The sequence below is a fragment of the Kogia breviceps genome, chromosome 12 (assembly GCF_026419965.1).
Source record: "Kogia breviceps isolate mKogBre1 chromosome 12, mKogBre1 haplotype 1, whole genome shotgun sequence".
Classification (NCBI taxonomy): Eukaryota; Metazoa; Chordata; class Mammalia; order Artiodactyla; family Physeteridae; genus Kogia; species Kogia breviceps.
Window position 1 is genome coordinate 92,317,826 of NC_081321.1, and position 27,340 is coordinate 92,345,165.

Sequence of the window (27,340 nt, forward strand, 5' to 3'; positions counted from 1 at the left end):
AGATGTTGCCCTCCGTGCTTTTCATGAGTGACAACTTGCAAAGCTGGTATCCATCCACAGGGGGTCATTAAAAAGGATCATGTGATAAACCAACTGGAAAAGAACCTTTTGGAGCTAACTGGAGAAATTTGAATCCTGCCTGGGCGTTTGGTGCTCTTAAGGAATTACTGTTAATTTTGTCAGGTGTGATAATGACCTTGAGACTGGTTTAGAGGCACACTGCAAGAGGGTTAGTATTTGGTTTAAACTGTTATAACAATAATAATAATGGAAGGGGGAAGAAGATGAAGCAAGGGAGGCAAAATCTCACAAGTTCTGAATCTGGCTGATGGGTAAAGGAGCATCCGTTACACTGTTCTCTTTATTTTGGTGTATGTTTAAAATTTTCATGATTTAAAAATAAATAAAATGATCACATAAAACTGTATTTTTTGTTCTGAAATGATGTCCGCAAGATATTTTTAAGCAAAAGGAGAAATATTTCAAGCAGCATATATGGCATTATCACATTTCTGGTTTAAAAAAATATGTATGTATTTTTATATGCAGAGGAAAAAGGACGGAAGTACACACACCAGAATGTTAATGGTGGCTATTTCTGGATGGAAGGAGTTGAGTAATTTCCATTTTCTTCTTTATATTTTGTAATAGTTTCTGACTTTATTTTGGCAATAACCACACATTACTTTTATGCTCATAAAAAAGCCAGTAAAGAAAATTTGGAAATCACCTGGATTTTTTAATATACCATGCTTTGTAGAAGGAGGTTTTACACATCTTAATCTACACACGATATTAGGTAAGGTTGATGCTGTCATCCCCATTTGATAACAGGGAAGCTGGTGTGGCCATCAGAGAGGGTGAGTGCCTTGCCTGCAGACACACAGGAGCAATTCTAATTCCATTCTTCTGACGTGAAACCATTGCTTTTTCCACTAAACCCCAGATGCTTCTACAGGACCAATAAGGAGTATCCGATGTGGTTCCTGCCTGCTAGGAACCGACACTGTCTTTGCTCTCCTGGTCGTTTGCCACCATGCTCCATTCTGGAGTCACCCCCCTCTGTCCCTAGGACAGTTACATAATGGCTTCCGCAAAAATGCACTTTCTCCCCGGTCACATCACAGGTAAAACTCAGACACTGGCGGTTCGATATTTTCTCCTAATGAATCTTCCCAGTCCTCTTGCCTTTTTAGGATGGAAACGAGCTCTTCGTTGTTGTCCTCTTCATATTGATCAGCTCTGTTTACTGGCAGAGCAGAAGAGCGAGTGGGCATTGTGTACATAAATATCATAAAATCCACCGAGGGCTGGCAAGCCCAAGTTCTTAATCCTGGCTCCATCACTAACAATTTGCAACCCAAAGAAGTCCCTCTCTCTGTGTTTTCTCTGTCTCTAAAGTAAATAAAGGATAACGTGTCAAAAAAAAATCAGTTGGTGTTCTGAGGAAAAGGGTGGGGTGGGGGAGAAGACAATTCTAAATTGGGCTGAAAATACAAAGTTTTTGTTAATGCTGGAGATGGGTGAAGCCTTGTCTCCACATCTTCCCCATCAGCTCTCGGCCAGAATACTGGGACGTCCTGAACTGGTCTCCTTAATCGCCAAGCACCTCCTCTCCCACCGCCTCCACCGATTTCCCCCCAGGCTGATCTTTCTAAAGCAGAAATCCAGGTGAGTCACCTCTGTTAAAACCCTTAAAGTTTCCCATTTCCTTCTGGAAAAAGTCCAACTTCTCTGGTCCATGTACCAAAACCTCCATGCTCTTGTTTTGCCTTCTCTCCAAACTCTCACCAGCTGGGTACCCCTCACTCCTCACCCAGTGCTTCACGCACAGTTCCACAAGGGGGACCCTGCTTCGTGCCTCAGGGCCTTTGCACGTGTGGTTCCCTTTGTCTGGAATGCTTTTCCCTGGTTGACACTGGGTGTTTCCCTGCAAGGTCCCTGGAATCCCTTCTTGCCTGTGAGACTTGAGCTCCTTGAGGGCACAGCCTCAGCCATCCAGATATGCAGCAGGGCCCCTGCACCTAGATGGACCCAGGCATGGGACTGGCAGGTGCAAAACCAAAAAATCCTCCAAGAGATCTGGGTTAGCATGATTCTCAGCTCCCATCCTGGGCTTCGCTGAATCTGCTCTGACTGCCATCCCAGTTTGGGACAGGAAATTTTTAATTTGCAATATACCACTTTAAAATACACAATTTAGGGCTTCCCTGGCGGCGCAGTGGTTGAGAGTCCGCCTGCCGATGCAGGGGACGCGGGTTCGTGTCCCGGTCCGGGAAGATCCCACATGCCGCGGAGCCTGTGCTCCGCGACGGGAGAGGCCACAACAGGGAGAGGCCCGCGTACCGCAAAAAAATACACATTTTAGCACCAGAATGCATGTCCTTTAGCTACAGCAGGTAGCCTGCTGCTCTCTGAGTCTCCTCGCAGAAGACCATCTAACCAAGGCAACTTTCCCAGTCACGGAAAACTAAGGGCTGGTGCTCGTGGCAAAAACAGTGTCAGGGTGAACCTCTGGGCCCAGGACACCCCCCTGGGGCTGCCTCACATGCCATCCACACCTGAATGGGGAACTCTTCCGGGGTGGGACCCCAACAAAGAACTCGGCCTGGAAAGTGCCTGAGGGCCCACGGTGGAACCGGGGTCTCTATTCCTAAGCGGCCACTCCAAAGCACGATGGGCCCCGCTGTGTTCCCACACTCCCACTCACCCAGGCTTCTCTGCCCTCTTGGTGGGTGCACCCAAGTGATTCCAGCAGGCAGCACAAGGTACCGCAGAAGGGTCGGCTTCACAGAGCCAGGGAGTGAACGGAAGGAGGCCAGGCCCCTGCCTCAGACCATTCGTCGCAGAAGGAAGGAAACCGTGGAGGACAAAGACAGCAGGAGAAGCGCTCAGCTCCTGTGCTTGTCCACAGCAGTGGGGGACCCTGGCGCCTATGCTTTTGGGGTTCCGCTGGGGTTTAGAAGTGAAGTGTTGGCTCCTCTTTCTCTTCTATGGCTTGTAGGTGATTCTAGGGCAGGGACTGAGTCGCATCCATCTCCAGATCCCCCAAAAGTCCACGCACACAGCTCAGACCCAGTGCCAGCCTCCAGGTAAAGAAAGTGGGAGGCGGGCTTTCCACTTCCGAGGGGCCTATGGATCAACCACACGGAGAGGGGGCCAGACACTCTGCCCTCTCAGATCTTGCTGAAACGTCCCCCTCTCGGGGGGATCTTTTCTAACCTCCCTATTTCATACCGCTACCCCCTCCCTGGCACACCCTCTGCGCTCCCTGCTCTGTCACCCCATCAGACTGCAGGATTTCCCCAAGTGAACCTCCTTCTCACCCCACTAGAATGTAAGCACCCTGAGGGTAGGGATTTTTGCTTTCCTCTCCAAGTCCCCAATTCCCAGAACAGGGACTGACACTTTGCCCTCAGCGTCCCACCCTCTGTGTGGGTCCCCACGTGAGCCCCCTGGGGGCCATGAACCGCGGAGGTGCGAGCACCTGCTCCCCTGATGGTGGTGCAGGCTGCCGCCCCCTCCCCAATCCCCCTGGAGGGAGCCAGGCACAAGGCTAGGGGATGCGTGCCAAGCTCCCCCAAGGACGCTCTCACCACCCTGTCCCTGCAGTTGGCACCAGGCTCCTGCAGCCCTGCGAGCATGCAGCTGGAGAGCAAGGTGCCAGCCTCCTCTTCTCGGCAGTGTCCTCTGTCTCATCTTAGGAGGATTCTCCTGGGGTCTCCAGTGCCTGGTTCCGGGGGCGGGGCCGGAGAGGGAGTGGTACCCATCCTCCAACACTGTCCACCCTCACTCCCTCCTCCTCTTGACCGCTCGATTTTCTTATATAAACAGGAAAGAGCAAGGAGTGGAGGGGCGGGGCACCTCCAGGATGCCCCGGGGAAGGTGTCTGCCCCAGCCTTTTGGGATCTCTTTAGGAAGTGGGTTTCTTAGCATCTCTTTGGCCACAGCCGTGGGTCCCAGTAACCGATTCTGGGGCAACTGGAAATGTCCCCTCCGTGTCTCCTTGGTTGTTTACTGTAGATCTTCCCTTCCAGAACACGGGCCAAGAGACCAACAGCTTGCTGTGACCAGTGCCTAGGAAGATGCCCGGCGAATTGCAGGCCCCTATCTTCCGAAAGAAGTGAGTCACTGGGAAGATGGCTGTGGCTACAGTGAGTTTGTGTTGAGAAGTGACGGGGGGGGGGGGGGAATGGCAGGGGCCTGGGGTGGTCGATACGTGGCCGATGCCCTTCACGTGTTATTTCACTTCTCACCGTGATCTTGAGGGGCAACCCAGCCATCACCTCCTCCTGCTCCCGGCCAAGCTCAGGCGGACGCAGAGGGCGGCGGCTGTGGGCCGGGCTCTGGCGTCCATGATTCTGACTGTGGTTCCTCATTTGTAAAAGCAGGACAGCAAGACTCCACGTTGTAAGGATTAAATTAGCTAATATGTGTGTAATGTGCTCAGCTCTTGTAGAGACATGGCAGGTCATACACAGGAACCAGAGTTAATTTCCATTATGACTGCTGTCACTGGGACAGACCCAGAATCTGTCTACCGCCGAGGCCAGCACCCTGCACAGGCACCCCCACTCCCACCAAGAGGGTGGTGACCCTCTGGGGCCCTGGAGCTGAAAGAAGCTGAGACCCCCGGGTGAGGGCGACAGTCAGAGGCCACCCTCAATGCCAGACCTCGGCCGCAGCCCTGATGTAAGGGGCAATGAGGAACTTCTATGGGTCTTTAATCAGGGGAGTGAAATGATGAAAGTGGTGTTTTAGCAAGATTAATCTGGCAGCAGAGGCAGGATGGAAAACCGTCAAGCTCAGTGCAAAGAATTATGACTGCTTCCCGGCTTGCTGAGAGGAGGGTCATTAGAGGAAAGTGGCCTCGTTCTTGGCTCCCTGGGTGCCAAGCTCAGGGTTCCCGGCAGCTGGGAGGGGCTGGGTCTTTATCAAGAAGAGGCACCCAGGGCAGCCGGCAGAGGGCACTGTTTTTGCCAGGGACGGTAGAGCAAGGTCGACAGCCGGACAGGCAGCAAAGTCGAATCTGCTAGAATAAGGAGAGGGCCACCAGCCCCCTGGCCATGTGGCAGATTCCAAGCTGAGCACCTCAACTACGGCAAGTTGTGGGGTGGGCTCTCGCGGGGAGGTCCTTCGGGGAGGGCAGGACACCCGCTGTCACAAGCACCAGCCCCCACCACTGCAGGCTGCTCTGGAAGCAGCAGCCAAAGCGTAAAATGGCACCAGGGCTGCCCCGACCAAGAATGGAATGAGCTGCTGCTTCTCCATTTCCCTCCTCATTTTATTTAAAGCTGTCACGATAGATCGGAAGTGCCCAGGCAACTCTATCTTCTCCCATCTTCTGAAGAGACGGAGCCCGCGGGCAGGTTCCATCGCGGGGAATGGTCCAGCCAGCCCCTCACACCAGCGCCTGGAAAACCTCCAGCTTCTCCCGGTACAGGTGGTGAAACTCCTTGGCCAGGTAGTGGAAGGGGGCTTCGTAGTTTTCCATCTCCTTCTGGAGAGACAAATTGCAGAAGTCAGTGGGTTGGTTTTAGGATTGTCACAGAGAGCTGGCATCGCCCGCTCTGCCCTCCTGCCAGGTGCTCTGCCCTCTGCCCCAACTTCTCCTTCCCACAACTCCGGGCAGCTACTACCATTCCTCCCGTTTCACAGGAAGGAAACTGAGACGTGGAGAGGTTAAGGTCACGTGCCGAAAGCCACACACTTGCCCGTGACGGAGCTGAGTCTGAACCTAGACCTGTTTCTGCAGAGCCTGTACGTTTAGCCACTCTCACTCTGTGTGTGGCAGGATGTTAAAATGAGACTCTTTCTCGCTTAGTTTTGACTGAGGCCCCAAAGGTCAAAGCAAAACAACAGATGGCAAGGACCTCCACTCTGGAGGGAGGACCAGACAGGATGGAGGTCGGGGAGTGCTGTGGCATTTCCCCCAGGATGCGGGCACTTCTCCCTCGTCCTGAGGTCAGTGGGAGGGTCCCAAGAGGAAGCCTGCAGCCCGGGGACTTAGGCCAGTGCTGGACCCAGGCCTGGGAAGCATCAAGGTGAGGCTGGGGTTGGCTGTCTGGATGGCCAGGCAGGAGAGGGGAGACTGGGGATGGCCTGCAATGCCTCCTCTATCAAACTGGGGCTGCAGCAACGCTTCCCTGGACCAGCAGCGGGCCCAGCGGAAGCCCAGCCTGGAGCTGTCTTAAAGGGACTCCACGGGGACAGCCTCCAGGAGGGTGATGGGTCCCAACAGGAATGGACGGCCCGGAACTGAGGTCGCAAGAAAGGTGAGGAGGTGTCCTAGCCTGAGGAGGTATCACCTGTGAGGTGGAAGCCGCAGGTGAGAGAGCGCCCCTGATGGGGGCAGGGAAGGCATCTCTGACACCTGGCAAGTCCAGAGGGGCCACGGCAGGTCCCAACAGAAGTGAGCTGGTGGGGAAGCACAGGTCCAGAAACACAGATGCAGCAGCCTGGCCCTGCTTACCACAGCACGCTCGGGAGGCGAAGCTCACTTTACAAATTTTGACAGTCACTCAGGACTGGGCATTTTAATAAGCGAAATAATGAATAGTTTTGTGACTACAGGTGCCCAAAAGATTTTTTTATTATCTGAGAGAGATCAGAAAAGTTCTGGAACTTGCCCTAGATTTTCTTCATCTGGTAGGAAGAACCAGCCCTATAGGGTGAGCCTGACAGGCTCTGGGAGAAAGAAAACGGTACCCTCTCCACTTAGCTATCGTTTCTCACTCTCTATGTGTGCATCCATGGGTATTTTAAACTTTTTTTAAAGAAATAAGTTGTCAGAAGAAAGCATCCACTACTTTCAAGACAGTAGCTCAAACTATGAATGCACAAGAATCCGTTTTCAAACAATCCGTAGCTGATGGCAAAAGTGCAGCCTTGATAAGAGGTAATGAAATATCCCCAACAAAACGGAAGGATTTCCAAACCAAAGGATGGAACGAAGTCATCAAGCTCAGTGCCTTTGTTTTATAGACAGCAGTCTGGGGCCCAGGGGTGCAGCGGCCCAGCTGGTTTATACAGAGCCCAGTCTAGAATCCAGACGCCCCAAATTGGAGAAGAGCAGCCTTTTCACTCTGCCAGCTGGGGTGACAGAAGCGTGCAAAAGGAAACCAGTTCCTGCAGAAAGTTACCGGACTTCCTGTCCCAAATGTGGAGGAGACAAGTCACCAAGAGCAGAACCAGAGGTGGCAGTGCTGAGAGGGTGCTGAGAAATGAGAGGACAGCTGGTGGCCCAGACGAGCGTCTATACTCAACTCATGACTGCCAAGGACCGGAAGGCTGTCACTCTTCAGCAGGACATAAGAAGAATAACTCAGTTATATTTGCAAGACACTTCTGACTGTTCAGAGCATAATGTCCTAGGCTACGCCAAAGTCAAATAGCAAAACGTTACGTCGGTTGCAAGTATAGTTAAGCATTGAGTGGGAAGAGAATGAGGCCTGAAAAGCACATGCACAAGGATTTCTAACTGAATCTGAAAGCTCTTGAGAGCCAGATCTTCGGAGAACACAACATAAAAAGAAGGGAATTCAGTGGAGGCAAGTCTCTTTATACACATGGAGTGCTCCTGAAATAGCAGATGTAAACAGAACCATTTTCCAAATGCATTAGGAGGGCTTGCCAATGATAGGAATCCTTTTGTTAAATGATGAATCATAATCTTGCTGACATCGTTTGACAGCTGTAGAGTAGCTCTGCTTTGCGTGAAGACTCTTTAGAGCAGGCTCAGACTAGTGCTTAATCTGGCCTAGAATTCTGCCCCTGAGACTCCCAAAGTAGGCTCTGTGGGAGGCCAGAGCCCCTTCTAGAAGGTTATCAAGCTGGACAGGCCAGCCTGTGTTCTAGTGCTGGTTCCACTGCTCGTTAGCTGGGCAATCAAGGAAAGCAACACAGTCTTTCTGAGTCTGCTTGTCATCAGTAAGATACGGATAGCGGCAGGACTGTTGGAAGCCTAAGTAGATAATGTGTGCAAGACACTTAGCACACAGTAGGTGCTCAACAAACATCAGTTCCCTTCCCCTCACCTTCCTGCAAGGGAAGCCATCCCTATGGATCTTTCCTGAACTTGCTTTTATTTAATACTGTCCAACTTCTTGCAGTAATAAACAATGCATTTTATTTTTATTTTTTTTTTGTGGTACGCGGGCTTCTCACTGCTGTGGCCTCTCCCATTGCAGAGCGCAGACTCCGGACGCGCAGGCTCAGCGGCCATGGCCCATGGGCCCAGCCGCTCCGCGGCATGTGGGATCCTCCCGGACCGGGACACGAACCCGCGTCCCCTGCATCGGCAGGCGGACTCTCAACCACTGCGCCACCAGGGAAGCCCAACAATGCATTTTAAACTTTTAACTGCTGTTTAAAGAAATGCTCTTAAATTTTTGGTGTGAAAATGCCAAATATTGAGGGGTGTTAGAAAGTCAAAGAGAAACCGCAAAGACCTCGAATAGCCAAAGTAATCCTGAAAAAGAACAAAGTTGGAGGCATCACATTTCCTGATTTCAAACCCCATGACAAAGCTATAATAATCAAAACAATACGGTCCTGGCGTAAAAACAGACACGAAGACCAATGGAACAGAATTGAGAGCCCAGAAATAATCGCCCCACATATATGGTCATCTAATATTTGACAGTGGAGTCAGGAATACTCAATGGAGAAAAGATAATCTCTTCAATAAATGGTGCTGGGAAGATTGGATATTCACATGCAAAAGGATGAAACTGGATCCCTATTTTACACCTCCGAGAAATTAACTCAAAATGGATTAAAGACTTGAACTTAAGACCTGAAACCAAAACAACTCCTAGAAGAAAACATTGGGAAAAAGATCCTTGTCAGTGGCTTTTGGCAATAATTTTACGAATATGACAACAAAAGCACAAGCAACAAAAGCATAAATCAATAAGTGGGACTACACCAACCAGAAAGCTTCTGCGCAGCAAAGGAAACCATCAACAAAATGAAAAGGCAACTTGCAGAATGAGAGAAAATATTTGCAAACCGCACATCTGACAAGGGGTTGATATCCAAAATGTACAAGGAATTTGTGCAACTCAACAGCAAAAACACAAATACTCTGATTAAAAAATAGGCAAAGGACGAATAACAGATATTTTTACAAAGAAGATACTCGAACAGCCAACAAATACATGAAAAGGTACTCATAATTATTAACCGTCAGGGAAATGCAAATCAACCACGATGAGATTATCACCTCACACCTGTGAGGATGGCTATCATCAAAAAGACAAGAGATAAGTGTTGGTAAGGATGTGGAGAAAAGGGAACCCTTGTGCACTGTTGGTGGGTATGAAAATTGGTGCAGCCACTATAGAAAACAGTATGGAGGTTCCTCAAAAATTAAAAATAGAGTTGCCGTATGATCCAGCAATCCCACTTCTGAGTATGTAACCAAAGGAAACGAAATCACTTCCTTGGAGAGATAGCTGGATCCCCATCTTCACTGCCAAGAGAATAGTCATGACAGTAGTCGAGACATGGAAACAACCTAAGTGTACACTGATGAATGAATGGATAAAGACAATGTGGTACACACACACACACACACACACATAACCCCCCCCACACACACACAACCACACACCACACACACCACATAACCACACACCACACACACACACACACACAACCGCACACACACACACCACATAACCACACACCCCCCCCCCCCACATAACCACACACCACACACCACACACACACACACCACATAACCACACACCACACACCACATAACCACACACCACACACACACACACACCCCACATAACCACACACACACACACCACATAACCACACACCACATAACCACACACCACACACACACACACACACACACACACACACACCACATAACCACACACACACACACATAACCACACACCACACACCACACACCAATACTATTCAGCCATAAAAAAGATGGAAATCCTGCCACTGTGACAACGTGGATGCACCTTGAGGGCATTACGTTAAGCAAAGTAAGCCAGCCGAGAAAGAGAAATATTGTTATGTTCTCACTTATGTGTGGAATCTAACAAAAAACAAACTCAGAAACAGAGAGTGGACTGGTGGTTGCCAGAGGCGTTGGGGACGGGGGTGAGAGAAACGGGTGAAAGTGGTCAAAGGGTACAAAACCTCCAGTTTTTTTTTTTGTTGTTTTAAACCTCCAGTTTTAAAATGAGTATATTCTGGGGATGGAATTATAAAGAAAAAAGAAATCAAATGGCCATGTAGGTACCTCCTTTAGGTCTGCAGGACAATTATGGCTGCATTTAGAAAGAGAGGAGGAGATGGGCTTGGTGTCAGGACTTGGCTGCATCTCAAATGGCATTTGGTTAGAGCTCCTTTTTAATTACAGCTTTTTTTTTTTTTTTTTTTTTTTTCCGGTACGCGGGCCTCTCACTGCTGTGGCCTCTCCCGTTGCGGAGCGCAGGCTCCAGATGCGCAGGCTCAGCGGCCGTGGCTCACGGGCCCAGCCGCTCCGCGGCATGTGGGATCTTCCCGGACAGGGGCACGAACCTGTGTCCCCTGCATCGGCAGGCGGACTCTCAACCACTGCGCCACCAGGGAAGCCCTAATTACAGCTTTCTTAACCGAGCTGCCGGTGGTGCTTTTGTTGGCATCAACTCGGGGGGCAGGGGGCTAGTTAACTTGCACAGTTAATACCAAGTGCTTAACTGCGCCTCGTCAGACATCATTTATACCCTCCCGTTTCAATCGTGTAGCGGCAAACACCCGACCGGAGTTTAAACATGCAGCCCAGTGGCCTTTGGTGATGGAAGTGTTGGGAGTGGGTGTTAATTTCTGAGTCCCCGTCAAGAGTTCCAGGGAACGTGGGATATTGGGGTAAGGAGGCAACTTCATAAATGTGAATGGAGGACGAGGGAATAGGAAGATACTGTTTGCTGTGGGTGGTACAGCTTACTGCTTTGCTCAAAGGCGTCCTGCATAAAAGATGGGCAACCTTCTGTACAGTAAAAGCCTGCTAATTGGAACTTCACTAATTTAGCATTTGTGATCATTGGACCAGAGGCAAAACTGATATTTATCTCTGCACAATCTAGGAATACAAGGACTTAGTGAGTAATAATAGCGTAAATGAGATTACTAGAGGGAATATTTATATTTTAAAAAGCTAACATTGACTGAGCGTTTACTATGCCTCAGACTTCGTGCTGTTTTTATATTCACCATCTGACTTAATTCTCATATTTATTACTCAATGAGGGATATATTTTACGATCCCCACTTTATAGGTGAGGAACCTGAGGCATCAACAGGTTAAGTAATGCACCGAGCGGCCCACAGCTAGTCCTGCTATTCGCCAATCGGAGGGCAGAGCACCTGCCTGCACTCGCTACTTCCCCTAAGGAAGCATGCCTGCTTTGAGGGGGTTTAAGAAATTCACATCCACACAGCAACTGAATAGCAGCATTTGCCAGATTTCATAGATGCAACAACAAGAGTGCCTGTAGCTTAAGGAGAGTCTGAGTAGAAAACGACCTCAGGGCTATTTATTAACTAGCCCACTGACTCTCTGAGAGAACCAAGGAATCAGTCAGGGCCAGAGGCCACAAGGCCAGGAATGAAGTCCAAGTTACCACCACGGATGTTTCAGGCTGTGCCAGACCTGGCAAGTCTCCCCAGCAACCCCAGGAAGGGGCACTGCAGCTGGTTCTGAAGTGGGTGTTTCTGGGGGATCCTGCAGGGGCGTGTCTTCACTTGAGCCCCTTCCATGGTAGCACACGAGTGTTTCTGATTGGTGTAGCCTGGGTCACGTGCCTGCACGCTGGCTGCAGGGAGGCCGGGACCTCAGAACTCCCCACATAGGAGGGAGCTTCCCACAACACTGTGAACATGCCCAAACCATGATTATCGGGTACTGAAGGGGCCGGGAACAAAACCCTCTACCGTCCCTCTTCCCAAGGGCTCTTGCTGAATATACCAGAGGACACTCTGTGGCCTGGCGTCTCCCGGGGGCTGCGGCAAGGTGGGGGCAGGGAGCACGGAGGGGAACCAGAAGTCAGGGATCCTAGTCCTGGCTCAATCCTTCGTGAGTCAACGTGACTCACGGGCCAGTCACTTCACCCCAACACAAAGTGGGGAATGGGGGCTAGCTCCTGGATCATGGGGCTGATTTTTGAGAGTCTGTGAAATAATGTGCCAACAACACCGTAACCCAAGATGTCTCAGGCCAACATCAAGCGTCACTGTAACCGAACACAATACACTTGTGTTTCTTACTAATTGAGATCCAGCTTTTCCCAGGGCTGGCTGGCTGGCTGATCTGCTTGTTTGTAACACACGAGTGACTCTTGCTATACTGAGGAGAGATCTTGGGCTAAGGATGTAAACATCCGCTCCAAATTAGGCTCTGCATATGGTAGCCCAACAACTCGATGCATGTGAGGTCATGTGAAAAGCCGCTTCCAGCCGAGGTCCGCTCCAGACTTGGCTACGGCACAGGCGGAAATACTTACCACGGATGTTTCAAAACATTCCAGGCCTTGGCCCAGTGCCCATGCCCGGGTCTGGGCCGACTCCACCGCTCGTCTGCCGGCCAGGTCTGTCTTGTTCCCCACCAGCACACCTACTCGAGAGAAACAATCGGAGCACCGCATTTAACCGTGGCCGTCTGGGAGGACGGCTGGAGAGATAAAAGAGCAAACAGCCTAATTTTGAGGTGTGTAAAACCTCATCTGAGAGAGGCTCCCTGATCCGAGGTGACGAGCATGACCGGAGACCCTGCACCGGCCCCCGAGGGCCGCAGCAGGGCGGGAGGCCGGCGCTTTGCACCTGCAGCTTTCGCTCAGCGCCTCTGCTAGACCTCCTGGCTACCTGTCCGCCTCCTCTCCCTAAGGCTGCAAACCGTGAAGGCGAGGACCAAACCGATGTGAGCATTTGCGATCATTCCTAGCACACGGAGCAAACTTTCAAAACGGTCATTAACACTAATCTGAGGGCTGGGCTCAGAGTCAGGGATTCAGAGGTAATTTGGTTCTGTTGCCAGCTGCATCCGCTGAGGCTAATTTTTGAGCCTGTCTCTGGAGATCGCTTTCCCTGGTCTCTAATGAGGAGAATTTGTTGATCTCACATAGGGATGAAAAATAAACTGATTGAGAGCATTCAGAAGTGAAAATGGGCCTTGCATGTTTACTGGTGCCCCACATACAGGAGAAAATGAGGACTGCTTCCCTGGGATTAGCTTTCCGGAAATAACAGCTCATATTCCTATCACAGCACCTTCCCCCTTATTATCTTGAGTCACCCCATAACCCTGCCAGGGGGGGCGTCAGCAGGCCCATTTTACAGACTCACAGAGGTGGGGCAACTCACTGAGGTTTCCGTGGTTGCTGAGGCAGAGCCAGGGTACAGTCTAGACCATCACGCTCAAAGACCAGGGCACCCTTTTTCTGCACCCACAGCCATTTCTGCGGTGACCTTGTGCTCTTGAACCTGAAGGTCAGAGGTGCTGCTGGAGACCCTGGATGCCTGCAGCTCGTACCTGGGAGGGTGGCGCCTGGAATCTGTGACCGAGCCTTCTCCAGCCACTTGCTGCAGTTGGTGAAGGACTGCTCGTTGGTCACGTCATAGACGAGACACAAGACGTTGGGACTCTCCCACTGTGCAAGGGGGACAGGATGGGGACACGTCACTGACAGCGAAAGTGACTTCTAGACTGGGAGGAAATGTGGCCTTCTAAGGGAAGGGACACGTGGGCAGAGGGGAGTGAAAGATTCTAAAGGGGGTGTGAATCAGAAAACCGAGCCGCGTCCACAGAAGAAAACGATTCACCCACAGGAATGAATGGGAGGGCTGGGCGAAGTGGCGGGGAAGGCCTAGCTCCGGGATGGTGACGGCGAGGGCGAGAGCTCGCATCCACGCCAGGCTCTCTGCTGGGCGTTTTCTGTGCACCGTTGTGAAACCTCCCAACTCTGCAGGGCTGGTCTGAAGATCCCTGCTGTGTAGCTGAAGAAACTGAGTTCAGAGAGGGTAACTGATTTGCCCAGGTCACACAGGCTTTAAACACCAGGGTGGGGTTGAGGCTTTTCTCTACCCAGAAACGCTTGGCCTGCCCCGGTTCCATTAACTCATTCTTCTATTCATTCTTATAGAGGGCCCACTATTATGCAAGGTGATGTGCTTTTCTGCTTTGTAGGCCTGAAAGAGCATCCTTTTTTCATTAGCCACTCACTGGAGGCTGGTTTGCTTACATTTTCCTAATAAGGGCCGGCTTTTCAAAAGGCAAAGGGCACTTTCTGCTTCTCCTGCAGTGTATCAGCCCTAATCCAAACCGGACCAGCAACTGGACAGGGTTCGCTGTCCCAATGAAGAACCAGGGCTACGCTCTCAGGGGCTGGCACCTCCAGGGGCTGCTCAGACTCCTGGGCCATCCTGCCGCCTGGCACAGGGCCGCGGGGCAGCCCTGCTTAGGCTGTGAGGCTAGTCCTGGTGCGTGTGACTCTTGGCGATGCCCTGGTCTCTGGGGAGCCCCATCCCGCACAATTAGAGCCTGGTTCATTTCTGGGGTGTTGTCACCTCCCAGGGTGTGAGGGAGCATCCTTTTCCCTCCAGCTGTCCTTGGAAGGTCAGCCCAGAATTGGCTCTGGAGGCCTCACCCTCCTGCCCCTAAGGCAACACGGGCTCCCCTCCTGGAGGTGTCCAGGATGGGAGGAGCTTGGACTAAACTGATGTTCCCTTCACACCTTCACTCCACAGACTAAAGAGCTCTAGCTAGAGTCACACGGACCACCCCTGTGCACGGGCAGGAGAGACCTCCCTCCTGCAGGCCCCAGTGAGGGGACCCAGCATGCACAGCGTGTGACCCTGACTTGTCCAGACACATCATCTCCTCCGCCGGGCTGCGCTGGACGGCGTACATGGGAGCCGCGTGGGAAAACACCAAGAACTGCTGTGTGAGGCCAGCCCTGCGTGAAATTACCATCATTAGATCTATTTCTCTTAGGCGAAAAAAAAAAAGGGCGGCAGCAAACAGTTTCTATTAAAATGTAGCTGTTCTTGGAAAGGCAGGGGAGGGCTCTGGAGACCTCAAACCTTCTAAGTAGCTCACTGGCCCACATTAGCGGAACCGTTACCTTGGAAGGTACAGCAAGCTGGATCCTAAGAGGAAGGCTGGGCGGGCTGGATGAGCCCGGGGCAGCAGCAGGGGCAGGTCCCAGAGCAAACCTAGGTGGGACCAGGGGGTGGGCTGGGAAGGTGAGCCTCACTGTGGGGCCTCTAGGGCACCCCCTAGCGGGGAAGGAAATCTTTGCTCCAGACCCAGGAGGTGGAGGAGGGCTGAAAGCACACCCCCAGGAGGGGGTTGCTCCAGAGAAGGGAGGCCCCGGAGTGGGGGGCTGCGAGGACCGAGGTGCACAGCTCTGGTGCATTGGGAGCCAGCCATCCCAGGGCTGGGGGGGAGCAGTCACGAATCCCATGCAAGAGCTGCTCCTACCTGCCAAGGTGCCACAAACCCCGAGGCTGGGAGGAATGCCCCTTTCAGGATGTGGCCATGGTAGCTTCTCCCGGTGGCTGTAGTGAAGTGCAATTTCCTTGAGGGCATTGTTAAGGGGCAAACCTTTGGCGGGAGGTGGTGGTGATAGTTGGGAAAAAGACAGAATGCTACTTGCCAGTTTATCCAGCATTTCAGAAAACAGCTCCTTGCCGGCCGAGTCAAGGATGAAGAGTTCCTGGAATCGGAAAGACAGGTCCCAGGAAAGCCTACACATGGGGAAACCCCTGGCTGCAAATCCCCGATAGGACTCCCAGCGCACCTTCGGGGTGACACACGCATGCGCACGTGCACACACATTTGTCTTTTGCCCAAGGCACGAGGAAGACGGTGGGAGGAGGAACGAGCTCACGTACAAGGGTTTCCCACCCCAACTGGCTCTTTCTGGGCGGCATCTCACCTCTCCTAACCCTGAGTGCAAAAATACCAGGAACAAGCTGACTTCCCACCTGGCAGAACAGAATGCTAGACAGGCTGACAAGTGCTCCGTTTTCCAAAAGGTCATCCTGCACTTTGTTAACCAAATTGATTTTCAAATCTGAAAACGATCCTTTTTAAAGGAGGTCACCGAGGAGGCCCGGGGAAGGCGTTTAAAGTAGGACAGTCTGTCATGGTTCTGGATGGCTGAGGTGTGATTCTAGCAGAGGGCGCAGGACGACCCTTCCTGCCCGTGTCCCAACCTTCACCGGCCCAGGTGAGAGCCCCTCCCCAATGCTGCCATTCCAGGAAGTCTCCCCTAACTTCCCCGTTGATTTCCCGCTGGCTCTGGCCTCTGGCGCACGCTGTCTGAAGGTCAGCAACCTCCTCTGCTTTGCACACTGGTTGTTGGTGCTTTTTTCACCTTATCCCTTCTCACTGTATCCGGGGTACTTAAAATTGCTTTTTGCTCATGGACCTCCTTAAGAATCTAGCCATTCTTAAGCCTTCTCTCCAGAAAAGCACATGCAAACCTAGCATCTTGCAATTCAATTTCAAGGGTCGGGGCTTCCCACAGAGGGACCCCGGTTAGGAACCTCAATGCTCGGTAAGTTCTGAGGGTAAGACCCAGAGCCCGGTCTTCCTCACTTCCTCTTCCTCATCCCTTCCATACGATGCTTCCCGTGTCCCCCCGCCCCCCCCCCCCCAGCCTGTTCCTGAATGCTCAGACAAGTCTAGGCCAAGTCCTGGCACTTTTCAGACAGGAGTGGGTCTCGCCCCATCCTGGACGGGGTCATCTTCCCCTCCCCAACCTGGACACTAGCGATCAGAGCCCACCCAGAGATCCTCCCTCTTCTAGTTAAGGACCACCAGCCTTATCAGGACCGAGCAACAAAAACCTACCAGCACAGGTCGGTGCAGGTGCGCCAAGACCTCAAATGGGTCTCAAGGTAACCTGGGGTTCACTGTGCTGTACTTGTAATACATTAGCATTGCGGTTTGGGCGCTCGGGTGGGCGCAAGCGCCTGTGCACTAGGAGAAAAGTTACAGAACCTAAAGCTGTCAATCAACTTGTCGGTCAACTGAGGCAGGACACAGGGAGGGACCACCGCTCTAAAAGGCCCCACCCCACCCCACTGCGGGCTGCTTCTGGTTTCCAGAGAGCCCGCTCTCATTCTTTCTTGGGAGCGTCCTCTCGCTGTGCTTAATAAAACTCTCAGTACTCAAAGCCGTTCTGTGTCTCTCGACTGACATCTTCCCCTTGAGAAGGCGAGAGCTGGGGAAGTCGCTGTCCCGCCGGTGACAGCAGTGCCTCTCCGCCAGGGAGGAGGACAGCGACCACGGGGCCCTCGGGCGCAGCTGGGGCGGCACTGAGCCCCCTTGGGGCGAGGGCACCACTCACCACACTGTCCCCTGTGTCAGGGACCGGCACCGTCTTCACCACCAGATCCACCCCCGTTGTCTGTGGAGGAAAAGGGAGAACACGCTCGTCTGGGGTCCCAAGGGGACGCGTGTGCCCGGCTCAAGTGTCTGTGCTCTTGACTCACTTCTGGTGTGGAAGTCAGAGAGGCCCTGGTCTCGTCCAACCCCCTGCCCACGAGCGAGCCGCACACGGTGACCGGCCGACCACCCGCCAGGCTGCTCCGCACACTGCCCCGTGCCCCGTGGCTTGTGGCCATACGGTCAGACCTCTTAGGGCTTCTTAAGGACATTGGGAAAGTCACTGCCCCGGGGTTATCTGATCACTTGTCTTTGATCCTCCGCCAGGCCTTCGACGCCCACATCTCACCAGGGTGTAGTTCTTCTGGAAATGGGCTCCGTCGCTGCGGAAGATCTGGGCCAGGGCAGTCTTGCCCACGGTTGGGTCTCCTGTGAGGTCAGAGTAGAAGAAAAACACCGCTTTCATCCTAAGCTGACTGGAGGCGCTCCCATTCCAGAACGCTGGTCTAGAAACCGAAAACCTCAATGAGTTCTCAGGGAAAAGGTGCTTGATTCTCATGGGAACTTGCTCCGGGGTCGCTGGCAGGGCAGCGGGTCCGTGAGACCGGTCTTCCAAACCCATGACGGCCAGTCTCTTTTCTTCTGGGCTAATCCTTTCATCTACAAACCCCCACCCAGAAGGTAACAGAGCTGAAGGAGGGCTTCTGAGCCCTGGAAATAGAACTGACACTCTTCCACTGAAACACACCCGATGGGGAAAACCTGTCCCTTTCAGACTTGAAATTACTTTGAAGTCTTGAAGGTAAGGAAGCGTGACCAGGTACAGACTTACAGGTTCAGCTCTCTAATGGAACCACTTTGAGTTTAGAGCGCCCATCCTGAGAAGCCTGCATACTTTTCTGCGGTGGGGGGGGGGGGGGAGAGGGTGAGAGTTGGGTGGGTCTCTAAATCGAGGAGAAACAAAAAGTCAGGGGCTACATTTGCCATCCTGAAGCCCATTTCCAAGTGACGCTTTCCGCCTCCACCTCCTGGTAACCCATCTGTGACCACTGCGGGACCATCTCCCCAGGGCCTCTCCTCTAAGTCTATCGGCAACAGCCACTGGTTCCTCCAAGCCCGTCTCATACCTACCGGCTCCATCTCCTCGGCTTCTCTTTGTTCGTGGAGAGCCCCATAAACTGGTACCTGGAAACTAAAGATCTATGTCACAGTTTCAAGTCTGAGACCTGGACCTTCCACAAGGTGGTCAGGGGCAATTTATTCTGGAGTTCCTCCCGGGCCCCCAAGGGTGCTGGAGGCTCTCCGTGCCCATCCTTAACTCTCCTGCACCCTCCCCACGCCCCCACCGGTGGCTCTGCGTGGCTTCCTTTCATACCGCACTGTGTTCATCTGCAAGACCTCTCCCACCTTGAGAGTCTCACACTGATTCTCCCTCCGTCACCCAGCGCCCTGGCAGAACACCTGTCTGCTGCTTTCTCACCCCCTTGACCCTCAGCACGATCTCCACGCTCGCACCCTTCTGCCTTGCAGCCCTTGATGTAATCGTCTCACCTTCACCCCGTTTTACAGGCACCTTCAACTCGCCTCTTTACTTGACTCCTTGATAGCCTGCCGCTCTGTTCACGTTTCAGTTTTGACTTTTCTCACCTATAATTTTCTCTGGCGAGACAATTATTTGCCTACTCGTGGCATTACATTTCACGTTAACTCCTTCAGGTCTGAGTGAACTACTCAGGTCTTGCTTTTCTATTTGCCATCACTTCTTAGAAGGGAACCAACATGGGGTGAGCCTCTGTCATGGACCCATTCATACGATCTCATTCGCTCCTTCCCAGCCCCCAGGTCCCAGCCTCCACCACCCCCCCCCCACGCCCCCGCCGCCGGGGACTATCATTAGCTTCATTTGACAGATGAAGATACGGAGGCTCAGAGAAGCTGGGTAACCTGCCTAGGATTCCAACATCGCCCTCTCTCCGCCAGATCCCACTCCTCTCCTAGAGCTCAGGGACCCTTCTGACCCATTTCTAACACTGCCCCTGCAGGTCCTCACCCCCGCAGCCTTCCGGGACACCGGGGGTGGGGGCGACCGTGGGCTGGACTTTCACCGGGTACCCACCCATCTCAGGGCAAACAGAGCACATCGTGTGCAGTGACTGCATCCACCCTCCCGACTTCAACTCTGCTTCTGAATCCGGTTGGAAATTGGCTCTTCCCGCTTGTGAAGTTCCCCACAGATTTGTTCTGGTTAATCTCATAACTCTTGCTTCTGCCTGGCAGTCAGAGTCACCCACACTTCTGGAAAACCTCCCGTGTCGGCTGAGGAGGGATCCGAGTGAGCCCAGGAAGGGGAGACCACTGATAAAACACATGTGCAGGGCAACAGAAGGACAAGTGCAAAATCACATAGCACAAGCTGAGAGTCAAGGCGTCTGAGGGTGCAGCGAGGAGAGGAGCTGACGAGGGGTTTCATCAGCGGGGAGGACTTCCCTGGGGGAGGCTGAGCCCACGGGTGACGGCGGGGGGTGGGTGCACTGCTTGATGGAGAGGGTGCCACCCGCAGAGGCACGATGCAAGGTCCCCCGCGACCTCATAATTGCCAAGCCCAGTGGTTTTTCCTCAGTCCTCACGTTCCCCAATGCCTCTGAAGGACGAGTCGCCTTGAAGCAGCACCCCGGCCCCGGCAGCCCTCTGGCCCCGGTGAGCCCGCACTGGCCCGGCCCTCCTGCTGCTCTGCCTGCCTCCCAACTGTGGACACTCCTGTGGGCCTGTCCTTGGGCCTCTGTTCCCATCTCCTCGGCCCCGCTTGCTCTCGTTGCCTTGACTGTCACTTCTCGTGCCAGGATCCTCTCCCAAGCTCTGGGCTTCCAGCACCCTGTGGGTGTTTCCACTGGCATGTCAGCGCCTACAGCCAGGCCGGGTCCTGGGCAGTCTCGCCCATTTAACTCACTTGTTCTCTTCACCACTCTCGATGTCCCCAGACTTCACCCACGGTCGCCTCTGAAGGCTCCTCCTCCTGCCTCCCAAGTTCAGTCAGCCTCCTCTTCATTCCTTACATCGCTCTCTGTGTCTCCAGCCCACATTTCCTTTGTTGTCATGACCAACGTTATGCCCTAGTGACCTCAAACTTCAACCTGGGCTCCTGTCTCAGCCCCAAACCCACCCATCCACGCTGTGCCTTGTGATGCTGGAGCTGGGGCTCCGCACGCGTTTCTCTTTTGCCAGGGATTTCCTGTCGGGCTCTGCCAATGTGAGCGCAGGAGCAAGACTGGAAGGCGGGGGCGGGAGGTGGGCGGGGGGGACTTGCTCCTTCCCCCTTTCTTGGTGTTTCGCCTTTGCTTGGTGTTTCTCTTAGTGTTATCCTAGTGATGGCCTTCACCCAGCAGCAAAGGTTAGTCGCCGCCTCCAACTGTGTTTTGTTTTGTGTTTTTGCACTTCTGGACCAGCCTGAGTATGCCCCCTCGGAGACACCAGCGTCAGTGGGCAGCGTCCCCTTCTCAGAGCTCTGCAGCTCAGCTCCCAGCACCCTCTGCGCTTCGAGGTTCCGACATCCTGCCCTCTCCCCTCTCGTCCCGCAGCCCTGGGATGAGGCGCCTTCCTGCAGTTACTCTCTGTGCTGCCTTACGGGTCCCCTTTTGTCTTTCCAGTCCTCCGGTACCTGTCTAATGAACACCCCACACTAAATCCTCACTGTCGAGGCACCTATGTAGTTTCAGCTTTTTGCCTGGACCCTGCCTCACGTAGCACTTGGTACCAGGAGTGGCCTCAAGACACAGACCCTCAGGATGGTCTGGAATGGGTTTGGCGGTTTCTCACCCTAAACATGGGGCTGAGCTCCTGGCCAGTGGGCAATGGGTCCTAGTGATGGGTGGCATGTGCTGGCATCACACACTGGGTAACACCCCGGCCAGGCAGTGCCCCCTCCTCAGAGGTCTGGATCCCAGCTCAGGGTTGAGGGAGCTTCTTCTTCAAGCTTCTGACAACCCTGACCTCCACCCACCAATTCTGTGTCATCACCACATCGTCTTCTGGCTTTTTCAGTTCTCTGACACACGCTGAACCAATTCCATATATTAAACTCTCTCTGTTGAAATGCCGAATGTATTTTCTGTTTTCTTGACTAGGTCTGGACTGAAAACACTTCCCAACTGGCCCTCTCTCCTTTTTGTTTTCCTCCCTGCTCTAACCCACCCCGAGCTTGGCATCAACAGACAGATCTTCATAAAACAGTGCTTCCCTCCGGGGACGCTCTCACACAGAGCTTGTCAAAGGATTCTTTCTGCTGTACGCCCCTCCCCACCTTCCAACTCTGTCTCTGGCCATCCCTTACACAAAATCTGGGCTCTACGGTCCTATTCTCTTGATCCCTGAAAATTCCTCAAAGATAACCTCCTTTCAGGTCACCCTAATCCAAATCCTAATCCTGCCCAGTCTCTGCCAGGCAGAGCTCCAACATGTCCTTCCTGCCCAGCCTCTGAAGGTGGTTTCTCGCCCCTTTGTCTTTACCTGCGTGGCTAGTGCGGCTCACTGCTGGTGGCATGAGACGTGACATCAGAGCAGCCCTCCAGGGAGCCAGGTTTGTCATCCCCATGTATGTCAAGAGGCAGTAAACACGGCATGGTACTCAGGGCACAGACTACAGCTCCATCGCTTACGAGCTGTATGGCCCTGGGTCAGTAATCTCTCTGGGCCTCAGTTGCCACATCTACAAGATGGGGATAACAGCTTCTATCTCATAGAATTGTTATGAGGATTTAATGAGTTAACATGTACAGTGCCTGATATATATTAAGTAACATTTACGTGATTTGGAAGCACAAAAAATATAGATAAATGTTAAGTGTTGTTTTCTCTCCATCTGAATCAGAACAATTAGCAGCTGTGCCTTGAGGTATTTCTCTGGGATCAAAGGGCATCGTTATAAGCTATTATGCACAATTCAGCACTTCCTTGAGTGCAGGGGCTGGCCGGGTTCACCCTTGTACTCCCAGTGCACCTTGCGTGGCAACTCACACATAGTAGGTGCTCAGTAAATATGTGGACTGAATAAGCACTTGAATTATCAGGTCCCCCAGTGACTAGTTATGTGAGAGAAAAAAGGCAGATTGACTCCATTTTAAACAGTCGGGGGACTTCCCTGGTGGCGCAGCGGTTAAGACTTGCACTCCCAATGCAGGGGGCCCGGGTTCGATCCCCGGTCAGGGAATTAGATGCCACATGCGTGCCGCAACCAAGAGTCCGCATGCCACAACTAAGGAGCTGGTGATCCACAACTAAGGAGCACACGTGCCGCAACTTAGGAGCACACCTGCTGCCACTAAGACCTGGCACAACCAAATAAATAAATTAAATAAATATATTTTAAAATGTGGTGTTTGTTTTAAAAAATAAGATAAAATAAAGAGTTGGCCAGTGAGGGGGCCTGTGTGGTGAGGGTGGGGTGAAGAAAGAGGTTTTGATGGGTGGTGGAGGTCGGGCTGTGTGCAGTGATTCACTCTGCTGAGGTCTTTTGGCCCCTGAAAACTTCCAAGAGGAGATAGATACCCTTGAGGCCTCAAAAGGAGGCTTCAGATTGAGGGCTAGGTTGGAGTTCAGGAATGACTTCCCAGGCAGCGAATGAAATCAGGTAAAACTAGGACCTGAGGGTGTGGCTATAAAGAAGGGCAAGGAGTCTCGAGTTGAGGCCTGAGGATGGTAGAGTGGGGCTAAGATGGGGCTAAGAACAAAGCTCTGGAAATCAGATCACCTGAATCTAGATCCCAGCTCAGCCAAATCCAGCTGTGTGACCCAGGGCAAGTGTCCTAACCTCTCTGGGTCTCAGCTGCCCCATCTGCAGAGGAGAACGACAATAATCCTGCCCACATAGGGCTGTTGAGATGACCTGTGGTGAGGGTCTAGCACAGTGCTGACACATAGACGGTGCTCAGTAAGTTAGCCTCGTGATGGGAGTTGATTTAAAAAAGAAATAGGAGAAAGAATAGAGAGAGAAGCCCATTTAGAAAAAAAAAAAATCTAACTTCAGAGAAAAACGATCCCACCTTATCCATGAGGAAACCGAGGCTCAGAGAAGTGCTTTGTCCAAGAGGACACAGCCAATCTGAGGAACAACAGAATTAATTTTGTTACACAATACTGCCCCCACTGGTGCTCTGGAAACTAGACACTGCTCTTGGGAACCATTAATTTCTTTTGCTCAGTATAATCTGATTGACTATGGTCAGTCAACTTTCTGTGTGACCCTTTTATTTCCAAATTGGAAAAGTCATTAAAAATACCATCCTTTTCGGTCTGGAAGAGAGGAATCAAAAAAAGGGATCTCTTTTTCCTCTGCATAATTTCTCACTGCTTCTTTCCTGAACTGGTCAGATAAACCCAGAAAGGTCACAGGTTTCAACAGTAACACAAGTTAAGAATTTTGGAGGAATTTTAGGCCGATCTCGGGGTTGAAATCCTGCCTATGACCTTCCTTTGCTAGGGGGTGACCTTGGGCAAGAGACTTCACCTCAGTGCCTCGGTAAAATCAAAACAATCCGGCACTTACCCCAGGGTGCTACCTACTGTGACAGGATTAAATGAAACGCACGTGCCTGACAAGCAGTAAGGACTCAGGAAAGTACATCTGTGCTCTGTGGTCCCAGGTCCATAATGCAGGCAAATGTTTTTCTAAATGAGCAGGAACACCACAAATGTGCGTGCCACATAGGCATTCATTCTACAAATATTTATTGAGTACTTACTATGTTCTACATATATGTTCTGGGTGCTTGGGATGTTTCAGTCAGCAAAACAAAGATTCCCACTTTTGGGGGATTCAACATTTAAGTCCTCCTGACCATGAGGCAGCACGGTAACTTTGGATCTTTTTTTTTTTTTTTTTTTTTTTTTTTTTTTTTTGCGATACGCGGGCCTCTCACTGTTGTGGCCGCTCCCGTTGCGGAGCACAGGCTCAGCGGCCATGGCTCACGGGCCCAGCCGCTCCGCGGCATGTGGGATCTTCCCGGACCGGGGTACGAACCCGTGTCTCCTGCATCGGCAGGCGGATTCTCAACCACTGCGCCACCAGGGAAGCCCAGTAACTTTGGATCTTAAAGTCAACACACATAGCTTTTTGCAAACTCTGGTCAACTGTACATTACTGTCTCCTATACCTGTTTGTATAAGATTGGGGTTAGGAAAAAAAAAATCCCATAAGTAAAGATCACCAAAGTCACTGATGCCTAACTTTGGGGTACAGCGCCTGGTTTAGTTGAAGCACTTATGGTGTGCTTAGCCTGATTTTCTTAAGAAGTCTACTCCTCCTGAGTACAGCTCTAATTGGTGACGGTGGTCTCAGAGTATGACAGGGAGTGAAGGAAACCACCTGGAGCTACAAATGTGCTCTGGAAGATAAATTCTTCCACGCCTAATGAAATTTACTCTATCAGTAATTGCATTAACTCGCCTTTGCGAGAGAGAAAGGGAAAGAGGGTAGACAATTTACGTGAACAAAAGCTCTCGACAATTTATGAAGTCTCTGGACTCCGGAGGCTGTATTCACTCGTAAGTTTTCAGACTCACCTGCCAGGATGCATTTGGCTGCCAGCTTCACCATGGTAACCAACCACCTCCACGGACCAGACAGAAGAGCGGCTGCTGGAGGCGTTGGTGGCCTTGCCTGGGAAGGGGAGTGGGGAGGGCTAACGCTCAAGGGGCCTGTGGCCGCGGTGGGGACAAGGACAATGGGGCCTGGACCCTCCGGACAGCCCGTGGGGAGGATATCGGGCGCTAGGGTCGCAGCGGGGCGCACAGGAGCGCCAGATGGGACCAGGTTCAAGGCCTCAGAAGGCAGCCTGGAAGGTGCCAGCGAGGTGATGCGGCTCTCGTACTCGGCCTAGCCCCTGGCAGTGCGGTCCGGGAATAGTGACCTAGCAACCCTCCGGCCGTAAGCACGGAGACAGATGCGCTCTCCACGAAACCATAGCCCGCCTGCCCCGCCTCCTCCTCGTCGTCCTCCTCCTTGTTGACCGTCGATTGGCTGCCATCAAAAGCTCCCACCCCGAAGGCTCACGGAGACCAGTGGGAAGAGGGGGCGTGGCTAACTACATTTCCTCGCAGGATAATTCGTAGTAGTATCTGCTCTTCAAGCTTATCTCGCTTGACTAATAGTTGTAGGACATGTCAGTCACCTCCGCCTCCCGCGGAGGGAGGCCTGAAAGTTCAGGGAAGAGCAGTTCCGACATCGTGCGTCCAGAAGCGGTGTTAAAATAACCTTTCTGATTGGCCAGACACTGGCTTGGCCCATCTTCTGGAGGAATGGGGGACTCGCCGTATCCTCCTGCCCTTCTGGATGTGGGTTCGCCCACTAAGTGGGCCGGTCGGAAGCGCGGGAGGCTGGAGCGGCGCCTGCCCCGTGGACGAGGTGCCGTTGCCCAGGCGGAGCTTTGGGCTGGTTTGACTTCGCCGAGGTTCTTGTCGCTCCCCCAAGTCCCAGATTCCGGGGAGCGCGGCCGTAAGGTGCATCAATCTCGCAGGGGAATCTGATTTTTAAAGCCCAGGGATATTGTGCGCTTTAAAATGTAAAATATGAAAGTGTTAAAAGTGATGTCTGTGGAACAAGGACAAGTGAAGGATGTGGAGGAGCCGTTGGACTCCGGAATTGCAGGCTGTACTTTCCTCTGAGTCCAGTCCCTCTTGTAAAATGGACAGTGTATCACATACCACATACGGAATGAAAGCGAGCCTCCGGGACACTTCCCATCCCACAGAGAGGCTCCGGATGTATCTGTGGACTTTCCGGGGAGGCCCCTCTTGCTGGCGGTCAGGAACCCCAGTCTGCAGTCACTGCTGTCTTCCTGACCTGGGCAAGTCGCCTCACTCCTGAGCCTGTTTCCTCATTTTTAAAAGGGGCTAGTTTCTGGGGTTGTCCTGAGGCTGAGAAGAGAGAACATCTGTAGGTGCCTGGGACATAGCTGGTGCTCAGCGGTGACGAATGGATGAATGAGAAGAGATTTATCTGGACAGATTGGGTTTATCATCACTGTCATATGTTGGCCAGATGCATGCACCCCTCTTCTCACCCTCGCTGGTTCCCTTGGGATGGCTGGTGCTGAAAGGGAAGAGCAGCCCCTTAGGGGAGACGCCTGCCCCCAGGATTCACCGTCACATGCCTTTCGTTTGGCTACCAGCCTTGTGCAGGGCAATGAACACACACACGCTCTATAAATCGATGTGAATGCTTCAAGCCTTGAATGGGGAGTGAAACAATACGAGTTGTCTGGAATTTTCTTTCCTTGGCAGTCTTTCCTGGTGGTGTGGTTAAGACCTGTCTCCTGCATTTCCCTTACCTACTTGTCTTCTTTGGAGACATCGGGCAAGTCTGTCTCAGACACCCGAGGCCTCGGTGAGTCGCGAAGCCTCTGCCTGGTCTTCCTGCCTTCACCTCCATGCTGTCCTGTTAATCCCTTAAAGGACCTCTTGAGTGAGTCACCCTCCTGAGGCAGCTCCATGGGGCTCAGATGCTGAGATCTGGGAGCCTCAGTTTCCTCATCTGCGAGGGGCGGGGGTGGTAATAATCGCACCTCCCTCCTACGGCTGTCCTCCTCCGCACCACATCCGCTCTGGCCCTTTCCTTGCTGCTCCTGTGTGTGCGATTTTGGTCAGCGCCATTGTAAGAGCATTTTGGATCTTCCCAGATAGGCGGTAAACCCCATCCGATGAATTCTACCACCTCGCTCCACCATCCCAAGGGACTGCTATACACCGTTGATGACGAAACGACAGCAGCATCACTGTCACCGGGTTTTAGGTGATCAGAGAGTTTGGGAACCATGAGGGCCCTTGAGAAATTCGAATCTCACCCCTCCTTGAGCAGCTATAACAGAGCTGGCGTTTGCTGAGCACACACTGAGTGCTGGCCTCATTCTGATTGCTTTAAAGAATTCGTTAATTTAATACTCATGT

The 27,340-nt window shown here is 52.4% G+C and overlaps 1 protein-coding gene and 1 long non-coding RNA gene across 6 annotated transcripts in view; one reads left to right on the forward strand and one right to left on the reverse strand.

Moving 5' to 3' along the window:
• Positions 1–17,248, forward strand: part of LOC136792297 (uncharacterized) — a 57,203-nt gene extending 39,955 nt beyond the window's left edge. Inside the window, exons 5-8 of one of the 2 annotated variants that reach the window (XR_010835929.1) lie at positions 550–611; positions 1,556–1,671; positions 4,038–4,123; positions 14,755–16,651. This is a non-coding gene — a long non-coding RNA (uncharacterized lncRNA). Of the gene's footprint in view, positions 1–549; positions 612–1,555; positions 1,672–4,037; positions 4,124–14,754 lie in introns of both variants that reach the window. The other variant, XR_010835928.1, reaches the window with a different exon arrangement.
• On the reverse strand, positions 5,264–25,413 carry IFT27 (intraflagellar transport 27). 4 transcript variants are annotated; one of them, XM_067010124.1, is made up of 7 exons: positions 24,959–25,413; positions 17,754–17,833; positions 17,367–17,426; positions 15,666–15,725; positions 13,541–13,658; positions 12,516–12,625; positions 5,264–5,500 (listed from the first exon to the last, which is right to left on the reverse strand). In XM_067010124.1, the coding sequence occupies exons 1-7, from the start codon at positions 24,990–24,992 to the stop codon at positions 5,402–5,404; spliced, it is 561 nt and encodes a 186-aa protein (XP_066866225.1). In that variant the 5' UTR covers positions 24,993–25,413; the 3' UTR covers positions 5,264–5,401. The 4 variants fall into 4 exon arrangements, with proteins under 4 accessions (XP_066866225.1, XP_066866223.1, XP_066866224.1 ...); XM_067010122.1 differs by having other exon boundaries at positions 17,754–17,910; positions 24,959–25,391; XM_067010123.1 differs by lacking the exon at positions 13,541–13,658 and having other exon boundaries at positions 15,491–15,725; positions 24,959–25,390.
• Between the last annotated feature and the right edge of the window lie 1,927 nt (positions 25,414–27,340).

Bases quoted from the DNA above. Each gene is read 5' to 3' on its own strand.
- IFT27 (XM_067010122.1), bottom strand. The intron at 13,659-15,665 runs GCAAGTAGCATT...CCCCTTGCACAG, and splicing joins CTGAAATGCTGGATAAACTG to TGGGAGAGTCCCAACGTCTT. The intron at 12,626-13,540 runs GTACGAGCTGCA...TCTCTCGAGTAG, and splicing joins TCCAGGCGCCACCCTCCCAG to GTGTGCTGGTGGGGAACAAG.